Source organism: Macaca nemestrina, chromosome 14, assembly GCF_043159975.1.
Source record: "Macaca nemestrina isolate mMacNem1 chromosome 14, mMacNem.hap1, whole genome shotgun sequence".
Classification (NCBI taxonomy): Eukaryota; Metazoa; Chordata; class Mammalia; order Primates; family Cercopithecidae; genus Macaca; species Macaca nemestrina.
In genome coordinates this window covers 81,004,682-81,022,520 of record NC_092138.1, presented here as the reverse complement: position 1 = coordinate 81,022,520, position 17,839 = coordinate 81,004,682, and the positions used below count along the sequence as shown (strand labels likewise).

The 17,839-nt window shown below is 38.2% G+C and overlaps 1 protein-coding gene across 1 annotated transcript in view; it reads left to right on the top strand.

The window, feature by feature from the left end:
* Positions 1 to 17,839, top strand: part of LOC105481061 (sushi, von Willebrand factor type A, EGF and pentraxin domain containing 1) — a 224,458-nt gene that overhangs the window by 180,259 nt on the left and 26,360 nt on the right. The window contains exons 38-42 of the mRNA XM_011740343.3: positions 1,994 to 4,785; positions 5,954 to 6,179; positions 9,503 to 9,658; positions 14,794 to 14,857; positions 16,785 to 16,958. Of these exons, the coding sequence (XP_011738645.2) occupies positions 1,994 to 4,785; positions 5,954 to 6,179; positions 9,503 to 9,658; positions 14,794 to 14,857; positions 16,785 to 16,958 (3,412 nt within the window). The remainder of the gene's footprint in view (positions 1 to 1,993; positions 4,786 to 5,953; positions 6,180 to 9,502; positions 9,659 to 14,793; positions 14,858 to 16,784; positions 16,959 to 17,839) is intronic.

The following is a 17,839-nucleotide window of genomic DNA, read 5'->3' as shown; positions in this document are numbered from 1 at the left end:
AAATAATTGAGTCCAAACACTGCCAAGTTCACTAAGGCATGGAAACTGGAATTTACTATTATCACTAACAAAGAATCATGATAATCTTTTTAACATTTAACATCTCTCGATGAATTACTTCATCTGCCTAAGGTTGTGAATCACTTTCTGGAGGTAAGAGACTGATTAGCAAATAGTCTGTGGCTTTCATCACTTACAGGGCCAGCCCACTGTGATGAACCCACTATTCAGAAGCGGGGGCAATGAACACATTAATTATTGAAAAACAGAAATAGCTAAAATCTACAGGTAGTGAAGACTAGAAAAAATTAATAAAGATTATTATGAATCTTTAAAACTTTCTGCATTTTACTAGTGTATAGGCATTTCAAGTGCTTTGTGGCAACAGCTTAGCCCTAAATAGGAAGTTAGAATAAACCAATTTTAATATAATATTATTTTGTTTTATAGAGGTTTTTCAGGATGGATATATGCTTTATTTTATGGAAAGCAAGGTCTAAATGGAACCTAGATAAATATAATTTTAAATGTTTAGACAAAAGAGTAAACCATATAATGTAGTTTTTATAATTCTGTTTTGGTAAACCTAAAGGTAATTTCACTGTGATGGACAAAAGAATTCAGTCCAACCCAAATATGTCCTGCTTTCACACTAATGTCTCTCTTCTCAATAAGCCTACCAAGAAAATAGGAATGAGGATCTATTCCCCAAATCAAGGGCCATTTGAAACTGACCATATTCTAATTAAACAGTTTTTTAAAACCCACATATATATACATGGTACAACCTTTTCTCCGTTATATTCAAAATAGCAAAACAACAGTAAAAGTCTTTTATTTAAGGCTTTTGCTTACATTTAGTAGCTTTTCATTGGAAGAGGGTATACAGTATAAGTAAAGAGGTGTTCATTTATAAATTTAACGAATATTTCTAGAGCTCCTACTTGGTACAGTTCTGAGAATCGGCGACCTAGCATTTAACAACACAGGATACATGTGTAATGGCATGGTGCTTACATGCATGGGAGACACACAAGCAATGCATAAACAAAATGAGTAACTTGGTTTATTTATGACCTGTTATATTACACGTGTTTGAATTTTGAGATCATGAATGTTAACATTTTTTTAAAAGAATGTTTATTTTCTATTGCGTTACAGCAGCAATTTTTAAGAAAAGTGTTAAGAATATAAACAAAACTTTGATAGTATTCTTAAGACATACCCATAAAAACATTTTATTTGCCTATTTATGATCTAACAACATTAACAAATACATGTTCATTGTTTATGTGCTTCTTTACTAGCATTTCTTTGGGCAGAAAGTTTTTTTTAACTTACTGAGTAATTTATCATTTTTAGTATTGCCTCATCACTTCACCAATCAACATATAGATTACACTTCACCAATCAACATATAGATTACTGATCTTTCACTTGTTATGGGCTCAACACTGTAGTAAACATTTCTGCAGTGGGGATTACTTAATTTGATTTTTTTTTTTCTTTCTTCCCTTTAGACAGAGTCTCGCTCTGTCTCCCAGGCTGGAGTGCAGTGGCACGATCTTGGCTCACTGCAACCTCTGCCTCCTGGGTTCAAGCAATTCTCCTGCCTCAGCTTCCCAAATAGCTGGGATTACAGGCACACACCACCATTGCCTAGCTAATTTTTGTACAGGTTTCACCATGTTGGCCAGGCTGGTCTCGAACTCCTAATCTCAAGTTATCCTCCCACCTTGACCTCCCAAAGTGCTGGGATTGTAGGCATGAATCATCATGCCCAGCCTCATTTGACTTTCTACTATCACTTTCGCTTATTTAAAAAAAAATAGAATGGACCTATTGGAAAAACTGTAAATCATTTGCTTACATCCTAATTGATTCATTGTAACATAGACCTTTTAGTTTAGTTCTTTTTCACTATCCAAGGATTTAGTTAACGCCATCATCTGTTATACAAATCGCACTCACTTGCTTTCTTCCTATTACACAGAATACAACTGGCAGGATCTTTGAGAGTGAAGTGAGGTATCAGTGTAACCCGGGCTATAAGTCAATTGGAAGTCCTGTATTTGTCTGCCAAGCCAATCGCCACTGGCACAGCGAATCCCCTCTGATGTGCATTCCTCTCGACTGTGGAAAACCTCCCCCCATCCAGAATGGCTTCATGAAAGGAGAAATTTTTGAAGTAGGGTCCAAGGTTCAGTTTTTCTGTAATGAGGGTTATGAGCTTGTTGGGGACAGTTCTTGGACATGTCAGAAATCTGGCAAATGGGATAAGAAGCTAAACCCAAAGTGTGTGCCTGCCAAGTGCCCAGAGCCACCCCTCTTGGAAAACCAGCTAGTATTGAAGGAGTTGACCACTGAGGTAGGAGTCGTGACATTTTCCTGTAAAGAAGGGCATGTCCTACAAGGTCCCTCTGTCCTGAAATGCTTGCCATCCCAGCAATGGAATGACTCTTTCCCTGTTTGTAAGATGGTTCTTTGCACCCCACCTCCCCTAATTTCCTTCGGTGTCCCTGTTCCTTCGTCTGCTCTTCATTTTGGAAGTACTGTCAAGTATTCTTGTGTAGGTGGGTTTTTCCTAAGAGGAAATTCTACCACCCTCTGCCAACCTGATGGCACCTGGAGCTCTCCACTGCCAGAATGTATTCCAGTAGAATGTCCCCAACCTGAGGAAATCGCCAATGGAATCATTGATGTGCAAGGCCTTGCCTATCTCAGCACAGCTCTCTATACCTGCAAGCCAGGCTTTGAATTGGTGGGAAATACCACCACCCTTTGTGGAGAAAATGGTCACTGGCTTGGAGGAAAACCAACATGTAAACCCATTGAATGCCTGAAACCCAAGGAGATTTTGAATGGCAAATTCTCTTACACAAACCTACACTATGGACAGACCGTTACTTACTCTTGCAACCGAGGCTTTCAGCTCGAAGGTCCCAGTGCCTTGACCTGTTTAGAGACAGGTGATTGGGATGTAGATGCCCCGTCTTGCAATGCCATCCACTGTGATTCCCCACAACCCATTGAAAATGGTTTTGTAGAAGGTGCAGATTACAGCTATGGTGCCATGATCATCTACAGTTGCTTCCCTGGGTTTCAGGTGGCGGGTCATGCCATGCAGACCTGTGAAGAGTCAGGATGGTCAAGTTCCATCCCAACATGTGTGCCCATAGACTGTGGCCTCCCTCCTCATATAGATTTTGGAGACTGTACTAAAGTCAAAGATGACCAGGGATATTTTGAGCAAGAAGACGACATGATGGAAGTTCCATACCTGACTCCTCAACCTCCTTATCAATTGGGAGCAGTGGCTAAAACCTGGGAAAATACAAAGGAGTCTCCTGCTACACATTCATCAAACTTCCTGTATGGCACCATGGTTTCATACACCTGTAATCCAGGATATGAACTTCTGGGGAACCCCGTGCTGATCTGCCAGGAAGATGGAACTTGGAATGGCAGTGCACCTTCCTGCATTTCAATTGACTGTGACTTGCCTATTGCTCCTGAAAATGGCTTTTTGCGTTTTACAGAGAGTAGCATGGGAAGTGCTGTGCAGTATAGCTGTAAACCTGGACACATTCTAGTGGGCTCTGACTTAAGGCTTTGTCTACAGAACAGAGAGTGGAGTGGTGCTTCCCCACGCTGTGAAGCCATTTCATGCAAAAAGCCAAATCCAATCATGAATGGATCCATCAAAGGAAGCAACTATACATACCTGAGCATGTTGTACTATGAGTGTGACCCCGGATATGTGCTGAATGGCACCGAGAGGAGAATATGCCAGGATGACAAAAACTGGGATGAAGATGAGCCCATTTGCATTCCCGTCGACTGTGGTTCACCCCCAGTCTTAGCCAATGGCCAGGTAAGAGGAGACGAGTACACATTCCAAAAAGAGATTGAATACACTTGCAATGAAGGGTTCTTGCTTGAGGGAGCCAGGAGTCAGGCTTGTCTTGCCAATGGAAGTTGGAGTGGAGCCACTCCTGACTGTGTACCTGTCAGATGTGCCACCCCACCACAACTGGCCAATGGGGTGATGGAAGGCCTGGACTATGGCTTCATGAAGGAAGTGGCATTCCACTGTCATGAGGGCTACATGTTGCACGGTGCTTCAAAACTCACCTGTCAGTCAGATGGCAACTGGGATGCAGAGGTTCCTCTCTGTAAACCAGTCAACTGTGGACCTCCTGAAGATCTTGCCCATGGCTTCCCAAATGGTTTTTCCTTTATTCATGGGGGCCATATACAGTATCAGTGCTTTCCTGGTTATAAGCTTCATGGAAATTCGTCAAGAAGGTGCCTTTCCAATGGCTCCTGGAGTGGCAGCTCACCTTCCTGCCTGCCTTGCAGGTGTTCCACACCAGTAATTGAATATGGAACTGTCAATGGGACAGATTTTGACTGTGGAAAGGCAGCCCGGATTCAGTGCTTCAAAGGCTTCAAGCTCCTAGGACTTTCTGAAATCACCTGTGAAGCCAATGGCCAGTGGAGCTCTGGGTTCCCCCACTGTGAACACGCTTCTTGTGGTTCTCTTCCACTGATACCAAATGCGTTCATCAGTGAGAGCAGCTCTTGGAAGGAAAATGTGATAACTTACAGCTGCAGGTCTGGATATGTCATACAAGGCAGTTCAGATCTGATTTGCACAGAGAAAGGGGTATGGAGCCAGCCTTATCCAGTCTGTGAGCCCTTGTCCTGTGGGCCCCCACCGTCTGTCGCCAACGCAGTAGCAACTGGAGAGGCACACACCTATGAAAGTAAAGTGAAACTCAGGTAAGACCATGGCTCTAGAGTCTCTAAGGGGTGCAGGCAGGAGGATTATAAAATGAAATGTGATAGATAAAAAATTTTGCTGATTGGGAAGAAAACATCATCTCTGAACTGCTCTCCAAACACTGGTGCTTTTAACACTTGGCTTTATTCTACCTACAATTATGTAGAAATCCACTGAGTATAAAAATAAATTGATACTTTTTTCAGACATGTTTCTAATGTAATTATCATGACTATCATTCTGTTGAGCTTCATGAAACAGCAAGATCCTCTAGCTAGCTTGAAAAGCTCTGGCATCATGAAGCTGTTTTTTAAACATCATGATAGTAAATTTTCTGATCATAACTTTGTGGTTATATTTACACATGCAAATATTGGGGACCTAAGGCAAAAAACTGAATAATTCAGGCCATGATCATGCCAAATAATCAGGATTAAAAGAAATATGTAAAGGACCTAGAACAGTACTTGGCACAAAGTAGGTATTAATAATACATATTAATTATACTGTATTCCTACTCATATCTGAGTCCATTTTGGACTTTGTCTAGAATTTCCTGAACTATTAGCTGTTTATGGAATAAAAATGAATTCAATAATTATATTGTCCACAATAAGGTAAATACAGTACCTTTAGTCTTGGCTAACCTTTCATATGGATCACTGAGAACTGATCTGGTTATTCTGTTTTTTTGGTTTTTGAGACAAAGTCTCGCTCTGTCACCCAGGCTGGAGTGTAGTGGCATGTTCTTGGCTCACTGCAGCCTCAACCTCCTGGTTCAAGCAATCCTCCCACCTCTGCCTCCCAAGTAGCTGAGACTACAGGCATGTGCCACCATGCCCAGCTAATTTTGTTTATTTTTTATAGAGATGAAGTCTCACTATGTTGCCCAGCCTAGTCTCAAGCTCCTGGACTCAAGTGATCCTCCTGCCTCAGCCTCCCAAAGTGCAGGGATTACAGGCATGAGCCACCACACCCAGCTTAACTGGTTGTTATTGTTATATTGGTGTTTTTGCATGGCAATGCCATCCACCTGACTGTACAATCAATTTTGGTATGTTGCACAAAATGTCTACTGAGCCTTGTAACAGCTTCCTAAGTCCAAGAATAGGTCAGAAACTATATTGTACTTCCTTTAAGGCACTCATTTTTGTATTTCCATTGCAGATGTCTGGAAGGTTATACGATGGATACAGACATAGATACATTCACCTGTCAGAAAGATGGTCGCTGGTTCCCTGACAGAATCTCCTGCAGTCCTAAAAAATGTCCTCTGCCGGAAAACATCACACATATACTTGTTCATGGGGACGATTTCAGTGTGAATAGGCAAGTTTCTGTGTCATGTGCAGAAGGGTATACCTTTGAGGGAGTTAACATATCAGTATGTCAGGTAAGATTCTGTCTTAATTAGAATGTGTGACGCCTGTATATACATATATTGCCAAGTGAACAGCATCTATAATAGTAATCCCAAAAAGAAAAGAAGTCTCAAGTTTTCACTCATGTCAAAGGATTTGAGAAATTTCTTGCTAGAAATATAATCAAATGTATGTTTTTTCTGCAATATTCCCACTTTAAGAAAGTGCCATGGTTAGGTAAAATATTAAGATTTCTTTAACAATATATTTATAACAAATTAACCATAAATCTTATTATTAAAAGAGGGTCTTTGTGTAGAAATCAGCCATGGACTATGCCCCATATGTTTCCAGTTTTAGTGGAAAGACGAAAGTTTGCAGAAGCAGACAGATAATTGGTGTCAAATCTTCTCTCTGCTATTTGCTACTTGTAAGTCGTAATTTTAAGAAAGTTGCTTAAAATTTCTGAGCTTTGTTTCCTTATTTGTAAAAAAAAAAAAAAAAAGTGTATTATTACATGTATCTTGTATTGTTCGTGAGAAACGAGGTAAATAATGGAGGAAAGTTCCTGCTTCTACAACCTTGGTCTTTCCACTAAAACTGGAAACATATTGGACATAACCCATGCTGATTTCTATGATTTCTATGCATAGACATTCTTTTGTACATAATATTTATGATCAATTTGTCATGAATATCTTATTGTAGATATTTTAACATTTTACCTAATTTTGGCACTTTTAGTTTAGAAATGGGAATTGGGCCAGGCGCCATGGCTCACACCTGTAATCCCAGCACTTTGGGCGGCCAAGGCGGGTGGATCACGAGGTCGAGAGATGGAGACCATCCTGGCCAACACGGTGAAACCCTGTCTCTACTAAAAATACAAAAATTAGCCAGGCATGGTGGTGTGTGCCTGTAGTCCCAGCTACTTGGGAGGCTGAAGCAGGAGAATTGCTTGAACCCAGGATGCAGAGGTTGCAGTGAACTGAGATTGCACCACTGCATTTCAGCCTGGTGACAGAGCGAGACTCCGTCAAAAAAAAAAAAAAAAAAAAAAAAAATTGGGAGTTGGGGGTATCAGCACCATAGATAGCAGATTTCCCTAGCACATCCCCTTCTCCTAACTTCCATAAGATATACCAGGGGAAGAAAATTAAAATGTGTCATTGATGCACTCTTGCTGGAGTTGGGAGTCAGTGTTGGGGGATTAAAAGCAGAGAAATGTGGCATAGTATAGCAAACTTTCACTTCAAGCATACTTTTTTGTTTAAATTCCATCTCAAATATTTATAGGTTCTATGACCTTATATTCCTTCAGCTTATTTTTTTATTTGTGAATCTGTGATAACTGAAAGGATTAAATTACTTAATGTATATAAAATGGCTAGTACTTGCCTGACATATAGTAGGGACTCAAGAACGATTCCCTTCTCCCAGTTTTCCATTTATAAATCATGCACACTCAATGATTGGTCAATGTCAAACCTAAAAGCAGAAGCATTCGGGGGAACAAGTTAAAATAACTGCCAAAGTTACCATGCCCTCAATATTTATGTGGTTCCAGATGGTCCTTTTAGATATAGAGCTGAAGAAGTTTTAGAGGAAACTTTGTCTAAGACTCTGAGCTATCTGATGCAGAGTTCTGCCATAATTAAGGGAATCAAATTGTTGTTCTCCAGGCTGGGTGTGTAGACAACTGGGTCCCCTTGTAAGCCCTGGAGGACTCTGATACTGGCTTAAAAAGATACTAAGCTCTTTTTTTTTTAGTCAATAATTTATTTTTGACAACCTTCATTAGTTTCTTCACACATAGTATGACCCCTCTGTTTTGCTCAACTGGGTTTTGGTTTAAATTTTTGGTCTGAAAAGTAGAATAGACACTATTTAAATGTTAAAAAGCATAAATTGTGTAAAACTATGTTCAGCGCCTAGGAGTATTTTATTGTAATGTGACAAAATGATTCTGTAGTTCATAATATAAATAAATGGATAAGGAGATCAATATAAATTTTGAAAAATGAATACTGAAGGAGGGCCGGTCTCTCCAGAAACTAAAACATATCACAGAATTATGAAACTCTTAGTGTAGTATTCATATAAAATTACATAGGAGTAAAAATAAACGGAACAAAAGTAATGAGTCAGAAGCTGATTCTGATAAAGGAGTCATCACAAGTCTCTGGAGAAAAAGAAATCATTAATAAGTGATTAAAAATAACCAAAACAAATTTCAGATATAGTAAAACAATAATATGTCGCTTTTAACAGTTACTGGTGTTATAATACTTAGAAAGATGTCTGCAAAATAAAAAATTATTAAGGCATTACTTACAGTATTGAAAAATTAAATGCAACATATATACTAGGAAAATGGTTAATCATGATGCATGCATATATACAAAATTACTTTTGGTTTATATGTAGAATGAGGGCTTAGTCTCAAATCCTATTTAAAACTGTTATCCAGTTCATATATATTTCCTCAAAGAAAACAGAAAAATATTAGCAATAGAATAACAATCTTCAAGAGATATATCTGTGTGTGCCTCACCTTACCCAATTAACAGGCTGAAAAATGTTAACTCTCATATATATGTTAACATTTTAAGATTAACCATTTTCCTGGTATATATGTTGCGTTTAATTTTTCCATACTGTAAGGAGTGCCTTAATTTTTTTTTTTGCAGAAATCTTTCTTGGTATTATAACACTAGTATCTGTTAAAAGCTACATATTATTGTTTTCTTTTGCTGTATCTGGAATTTATTTTGGTTATTTTTAATCATTAAGGATTTCTTTACATAGATATAAAATTTTATAGATATATATAAATTTTTTTCTACATGACCCCTTCAAAAATATGTGATAAAATGTTTTCAGGTATTCTCATTGGAATGGAGAAAAGGAAGCTGATTTTCTTAAACTTTGAGTAGTATGCCTAAAATTTGCTGTTTCTCATAAACTTTATTATAAAATATAGAATTATGTGAAATGTAAGAGTGCATTCGTATAAGTCATAGAATATTTGTATTAACCTCCAGTTCTCATGCATTTTAATGAATACATATTTCTTGTTGTTCGTGATTTTTGAATAGATTCTATTAGGAAGAAAATGCTTGTTTTATGGGCTTAAGAAGTGTCTAAAATTGTCTATGGGTGATTATTAAGGCCATCTAATAATTAAAGTGTGTTTTTTAAGTCCACAGATAATAAGTAGCAAAAGTAGGACCAAACTCTAGGTGCTTTTGACTCATTTTGGAGATTATCCTACAAATAATCAATATTTGCAAATTTATTCATTCATATGTATTAACTTCTAAATATAACTTACATTTTGTTATTTGTTACTTAGCTTGATGGAACCTGGGAGCCACCATTTTCTGATGAATCTTGCAGTCCAGTTTCTTGTGGGAAACCTGAAAGTCCAGAACATGGATTTGTGATTGGCAGTAAATACACCTTTGAAAGCACAATTATTTATCAGTGTGAGCCTGGCTATGAACTAGAGGTAAGTAAACAAATTGTTTAACTAGAATTAATTTGTTTTTTCTTTTTTTTTTTTTTTTTTTTTTTTTTTTTTTTTGAGACGGAGTCTTGCTCTGTCGCCCAGGCTGGAGTGCAGTAGCGCGATCTCGGCTCACTGCAAGCTCCACCTCCCGGGTTCACGCCATTCTCCTGCCTCAGCCTCCCGAGTAGCTGGGACTACAGGCGCCCGCCACCGCGCCCGGCTGATTTTTTGTATTTTTTAGTAGAGATGGGGTTTCACCATGTTAGCCAGGATGGTCTCGATCTCCTGACCTCGTGATCCGCCTGCCTCGGCCTCCCAAAGTGCTGGGATTACAGGTGTGAGCCGCCACGCCCGGCTAATTTGTTTTTTTCAATATGCTTGGGGATACTTTCAGTATTAGCACAAATTTGTTTTACTGACTTTGGTCTCAAAAGATTCTATTATACTTTGTTCCCTTATACTTTAACATTTTCCAATAAATATTTAAGGCAACTTAGAGTTTTAAAAAGCAAAATAAGCCCGGCCACAGTGGCTCACGCCTGTATTCCCAGCACTTCAGGAGGCCGAGGTGGGTGGATCACTTGAGGTCAGAAGTTCAAGACCAGTCTGGCCAACATGTTGAAACCCTGTCTCTACTAAAAATACAAAACTTAGCTGGGCATGGTGGCAGGTGCCTGTAATTCCAGCTACTTGGGAGACTGAGGCAGGAGAATCACTTGAACCCAGAGGTGTAGGTTGCAGTAAGCTGAGATCGCGCCGCTACATTCCAGCCTGGGCGGCAAGAGTGAGACCATCTCAAAGAAAAGAAAAGCAAAATAAGTCTCAAATAAAAAACATGAAAGCCATGATAAGAAAGAAAAAAAGTAAGTTTGCAAACCACAAGACAAATACTGTGACTTCAACTGACCATTTAAACCTGTGTTTCAGCTTGCTGGTAATCATATTACCAGCAGTCACCATGGAGAGGTAACCACAAGGATTTAGGTATGCAAAGCCAGGATTTCCTCAAACAGTGGGCTCATATACCTTGGCATTGAGATGCCAAGTTCCCATATGCAAATCTGGCTTGAAAAAACCTCAGAGCAGTTTTGACTGATACCAGCTTCATTCTTGAGACAACTCTTGCTTTGTAATATTAAAATCCCTCTGCAAAACCTAGGTCTCTGTTTACTTTAGTGGGAGAGCTAGGTAATCAATCAGTTCTGCTGAAAGCATTACCATATCACTAAACTTGAAACTTAAGAGGCCTATTTTACATTACAGAATGTTGTCATTTAGTTTTTCAGGAAACTCTTCTTTTTTATTTTTATTGTTATAATGGTATTTAAAGGTAGGTTTTGGCCGGGTGTCGTGGCTCACGCCTATAATCCCAGCACTTTGGGAAGCCAAGGAGGGTGGATCACTTGAGCTCAGGAGTTCAAGACCAGCCTGGGCAACACAGTAAGACCCAGTCTCCACAAAAAATACAGAAAATAGCCAGGCGCGATGGCGTGTGACTATAGTCCCAGCTACTCAGGAGGCTGAGGGAGGAGGATCACTTAAGCCCAGGAGGCAGAGGTTGCAGTGAGCCAAGATTGCAACATTGCACTCCAGCATCGGTAACAGGAGTGAAACCCTGTCTCAAAAAAAAAAAAAAGGTATTCATCGCCAGTTTTCTGTTACATGTTTTGCATGTCCTATCATTTTCTGACCATGCAGTACAAGAATTATCATAAAATAGGTATATGCAATCTGGGACCAGGCTTGTATGTATCTTCTTTCCTCTAAAGATGATAATGTAATGGTGATTACATTTGGAGTGTTTTCCTGTTTTTGAAACCTCGTTTTTCATGCAAGAATATTAATCTTGCAATTTATTAAGAAGAAAAGTAATATAAAATTATGAACAAATATACAGCAAACTCATTAAATTTGAAGCGGATAACTTAAAAATTTGTGGAAACATATGTTAACTAAAAAATTGAGAAAGGTGCTATAGTGATTGTTCTCACTCCAAGCTATTATACATGTTAGAATTTTCACTCCAAGCTATTAGACATGTTAGAATCACTTGAGAAACTTTTTAAAAATCTTGATGTTCAGTTACTTGGAGAAACTACCAATTCCAGGTCTGGGGCAAGAAATGTAAAAGATTACCTGGAAACTCTTGTCACATGAAATAGCAGGGACCCTATCAAAGACTACATGTCCAAAGGATTCAGAAGACACTGGACAAGGCTCCCACAGGTCAAGATGAGACCATTTTAGCATTAATAAGGGTAATAACTTCAATTGACTGAAACACATCAAATAGGTCATAAATGACACTAGGCTTATACTGATACTTTAAATAATTAGTTAGAAACTCTTAAAGGATGCTTATGAACAAACTCATTATTTTAAAAACAGACAACTCAAGAGGAAAAATTGTCTTTCCAATGCTACTTGTTTGACTAGATAACCAAATAGTAGATGAGGGGAAGTTCTATTTCATAATGATAAAATAGAATTTATATAGCAGAATTTGCAACTTCTAAGAATTAATGGATTTAGGTTATGATCAACCATGGCTGCTGAAGTCACAAAAAAATGGATACAGACATTATGAGTCTCTGGATGAGTGAACAATCCCATCTATGAAAACATTTTGTGCTCTCCCACCTCCACCACACACACACACACACAAAAATTAAACTTGGAACTTATCAAGCCTCTAAATCCAACAAACAGTGTCAGAGACACCGCAGTGAAGCAACTGGCAAAATTCTATCTGTGGGAACAGATACAGGACCAATGACCCGGTTTTTCAGTGTCCAAGACAAATAAATTGACAGGGCAGAGGGAGTAAATAGAGAAGGAACCTAAGTTTAGAGAGACATAAGAGATATTGCATAGTCACGATTCTCCAAAGAAAGAAAACCAATAGGAGAGAGAGAGAGAGAGGAGAGAGAGATATTATGAGGAACTGGCTCACACATTAATGGAGGCTGAATCCCAGGATCTTCTGTCTGCAAACTGGAGACCCTGAGAAGCTGGTGGTGTAATTCAGTTTAAGTCCAAAGGTCTGAGAACTAGGTGAGGTGATGATGTAAACCCCAGTCTGAAGATAGAGGAGGAGATTGAGTCCCAACTCAAGTAGTGAGGAAGAAAAAAAGGGCCATTTCCTCCTTCTTCCATGATTTGTTCTATTTGGTCCCTCAGTGTTTTGGAAGATGTGCCCCCCTGCCCCCCACACTGGGGAGGGCAATCTACTTTACATGGTCTACTAGTTTAAATGCTAATTTCATCTAGCAACATCCTCACAGACACCTCCAGAAGCAGTGTTTAAGCTGGGCACCTCCTGGCCCACTCAAGTTGCTGCACGTCAGTATTTGTAAAGAGTTTCTCAGGTGATTCTAACATGGAGCTCAGAGTGAGAGCAATCACTATTACCACTCTCTCCATTTTGTAGTTAATACCAGGATGTTTCCAAAAGTTTAAAGGTGAATTATCTATTAATACTTCTTCAAATGTAATGACCCATCAAGGCCGGGCATGGTGGCTCATGCCTATAAACTCAGCACTTTGGGAGGGTGAGGCAGGTAGGTCACCTGAGGTCACGAGTTTGAGACCAGCCTGTCCAACGTGGTGAAACCCCATCTCTACTAAAAAATACAAAAATTAGCTGGATGTGGTGGCGGGCACCTGTAGTCTCAGCTACTTGGGAAACTGAGGCAAGAGAATCGCTTGAACATGGGAGGTGGAGATTGCAGCGAGCTGAGATTACACCACTGCACTCCAGCCTGGGCAACAGAGTGAACTCTGTCTCAAAAAAAAAAAAAAGTAATGATCCATCAGTTTGCTGTACATTTGTTCATAAAATTAATCATCACAGAAACAAACTAGTCTCAGTGTGTGGATCTTATGTGGTACTAATTCAACAGAACTATTTAAAGAATAAATTATGAAATATATGCAACAATTGGAAATTTGAAAACTGGACATTTTATTAAGGAATTGTTACACCCTTTTAAGGTGTGATAATGTTACTGTGATTATAATTTTTAAGAGTTCTTTTAGAGATTCATACTGAAATAATTATTGTTAAATGATTTGAAGTCTGGAATTTGCTTCAAAATAATGTGAGTTCATGGAAGGGGTGGGGCTTACATGAAACAAGGTTGGCCTTGAGTCAATTGGGTAAACTGGGTGGTCTGCATGAGAGTTTCTTATACTGTTCTTTCTACTATTGGTATTTCTCATATGTTTGAATTTTTCCATCATTTTTTAAAATGCAAATACCTGTTCTCACGTCAGACTAATTAATTCAGTATCTCTGTGGGTTGAGTCTGGGGTGGCGGTAACTTTTTCAGAGTTCCCTCGGTGATTCCTGTGTGCAACCAGGACTGAGAATCACTGATAAATTGCTGCTCTTATAATTAGTGTAGTTCATTACCATCTGCTTGAGAATCACCTGAGAAGTTATAAAAAGAAAAAGAGTTGATGTTGCTAGGCCAAGATCATCTGAACCAAATAGTTTCTGGGGGATTGCATTTTTAGAATATATGTTTAATATTATTTCTGATTGTCAAATCATAATTGTATACATTTTTGGAATACACAATTACCAAGATATATATGGAGTCAACCTAAGTGTTGGGTGTCATCGATGGACGAATGGATAAAACAAATTTGAGATATATATGTATCTACTTATGTGTATATATCGCATCTGTTTTTATGGCCAAATAGTACTCTATTGTGTATGTATGTGTACATACATATATTATGATGCACTATGATTCATATATTTCTAAGAATGCATACACATATATGTACACATACATACACAATAGAATACTATTTGACCATTTCTAATGCATTCTTTGTCAGTCTTAGCTACAGATTATAATTAGTTGCCATTTAAAATAAAAGGTGAAGCAAAGTCTGTACCTTAATTATACCGGTCTGCCAGGGTATGAATTTTGAAGCAATTTGATAAAAACATTTTTGAAAGTCTAAACCTACTCCCTTAAACTGTATTTATTTAATGTGTTTATTTAGCATTCCAGTGCTGAGCTGTTCGAGGCCATAGCTAAGATTACTTTGCATTTCCTTATTATTTTTCTATTATAGAGTTATGATCTTGTTGATGACCTTTCTCCATTGTTTCACAGGGGAACAGGGAACGTGTCTGCCAGGAGAACAGACAGTGGAGTGGAGGGGTGGCAATATGCAAAGGTGAGTTGAATGACACTTAGCAGCCCCCAAAATGACACCGAGGACACAAAATAACAGTGTGGCTACATTTTCTTTATAGGTTAGGTTTGTAATTTTAAAAAAATGTAAGCCAACTAACTGTATGAGAACCTTTTAATGGGCTTTTTCTCAAGGGCAGTAAACCAGTAAAAGGGTCAAAAACTGTAGTATGGATTAACAATTAACTGCAATAGGACACAAGATTACTGACTCTGCAATGGCAAACATTTTGTTTAAAAACTAGTTAACTATTGAGTTTATTAGCATATTGTGGGGGGTTTTCTCAAATAATTATGAATTAGAAGGCTTAGAGCTGTTGTTTTGTTGGTGACAATACTAGCCAATGCTTTTAACGTGCTGTTGGTCCATCTGTCAAATAAATAAATATTAATATTTGCATAGAATTTTACATTAACTCATTTTATGAGAACAATCAAGTTTATTTGGCAAAATGTGGGTTAATACACATAACTTTATCCCCAGTATTCCCTTCTCTGCCAAAGGACAATGTATGTATGTACTTATTTTATTTTTATTTTTAAATAGAGTCTCACTCTGTAACCCGGGGTGGAGTGCAGTAGTGCAACCTCGGCTCACTGCAACCTCCACTTCCCGGGCTCAAGCGACTCTCATGCCTCGGCCTCCTGAGTAGGTGGGGCTACAGGCATGAGCCACCATGCCCGGCACAGCATCAATAGCATTTTAAAGCTCCCTAGGTGGTTTCAAAGTGCAGCCAATGTTAAGATCCGTGATCCCAGTGTACTCAACTTTGGACTGAAAGAAGTCCATTAGCATCTAGTCCAGGGACTTACAACTCTGAGTTCACATTTGCAATGTTTGGGGAATTTTTAATATAATACTGAAAGGTAGCCCTCAATATAAAGATTTGGACTCATTTGGTCTGTGACAGGCCATAAATGCTTCCCAGGTTCTCTAAAGTACAGTCAAACTTGATAACCACTAGTCTAGAACCAACTTCTCTGCCTTCACAAAAATTATAAAATTAAGACTCAAGCCCATTTTTTGAGATTCTTGAAAGGGTGATCCTATTTTCCTCATAGCATCCCTGCTAATAACATTTCTCACAGTAATGCAAAATCATTCCTTATAACTTTACTGTAATACCCACCAGTTTATGAAGTTGGCATATTCCTTAAAAGTCATATAAAATGTCATTTATTCTAATTCCCCCCAAGCTCATGGGTCCCTGTTCTTTATGCTTTCCTATTATCTTTTACCTTCTGATAATTTTATATTTTATCTCTTCTTACAAGCAGTGTCTGACCTTGACCAAATTATTTAACTTCTCTAAGCCTCACTTTTTGGCAAATGTTACGAGATAATCTCAGAGTTGCTATAAGTAAGGTTGCCAGATTTAGAAGAAACAAAAATACAGGACATGCAGTTATATTTAAATTCCAGATGAAAAATAAATGTAAATTTATAAATATGCAATATTTGAGACATGCTTATACTAAAAATGTATTTGTTATTTATCTGATATTGAAATTTAACAGGGCATCCTGTATTTTATTTGGGCTTACAACTTAAGGGTTGTAAGAAATAAATTTTGTATTGTTTGAAAAGTTCTTGACCATTGTTAGCAACTTACAATGAGATTGTTTTATTTTACCCACCTGCCCAGCCACACCCCTGTCCCCAGCATTATTAATAATACATAGACAGCTGGAGTCAATAGGACTAAATCCCAATCTTTAACTGCATACGTGTATTAATCCAATACTTAGGTATGCTATATTTTTCTCCTTCAGTGAATATCACTGTGCTTCACACATGAATAGGCCATAGTGTTTTATATATTCCATGAAGTATATTTGGCAATCGTAGGAAAAGAAGGAAAGAGGAATTGGGGAAGCAATTAATATGAGGCTTTTATTCTTGTTTTTAGAGACCAGGTGTGAAGCTCCACTTGAATTTCTCAATGGGAAAGCTGACATTGAAAACACGACGACTGGACCGAACGTGGTATATTCCTGCAACAGAGGCTACAGTCTTGAAGGGCTATCTGAGGCACACTGCACAGAAAATGGAACCTGGAGCCACCCAGTCCCTCTCTGCAAACGTGTGTGTTGACTTTAGGAGAGATTTTAGTCAGATTCAGCTTCACGATTAGCTTCCCACATATCCAAAACACAGAGGAAACTCCACTTATAAGGGATATGGGCCCAGAGAAAGCAATTCTGAATTCTCTGGGATATTTTAAAAATCTATTTGTGTTATCTAAGTCCTGTCTGAGAATCAGCTTTTGTCAGATTCCTTGATTACTAAGAGAAAATGCAATTTAATGAAAAAATTTTGACATACATGCATCATGAATTCTACTGGGGATAGGAAAGAAAAATACATTTAATATGTGATGTTAATATAATGAAGCATATATCAATATGATAAATTAAGATAATGAGTTATAACCATTCAAATGAAAACAATATTCACAAGCAAGGTATAAGTTGAGATTGCTCTTGTTACTGTTGGAAGTACCTTCATAATGCAGTAACAGCAGAAGTATACCTCACTCAAATACTTCGTGCCCATTTAAAAATCAGAAAACCTGAAATTGCTTGAAATATGTGTTGATATGTGTGTCACACACTTGCACTAAGCACGCATAATGCCATCATCATTTCCTGTGTTTCCCTCGGGCCTATAAAAAGGAATCCATCTTTATCAATAAGGCATGCAGACTCCACTAGTTCTAATTCCACTAGTTCTAATGTCCTGCCCATAGCAGTGTGAGTCTAAAGTCATATTCAGCTCACATGGAAATGTCTGATGGTTTCTAAAGAAAGTAAAGTGACAATGAGAAGTATTTGATATTCTTCAAATAATAAGGGAATACATGATATACCCCTTGATTTCTAGTATGCCTTTTATTTTCACAATGCTGATCAAAAAATCAGTCATTTAAATAATTTGTCATCTTCAACTTTTAGGACCTTGCAT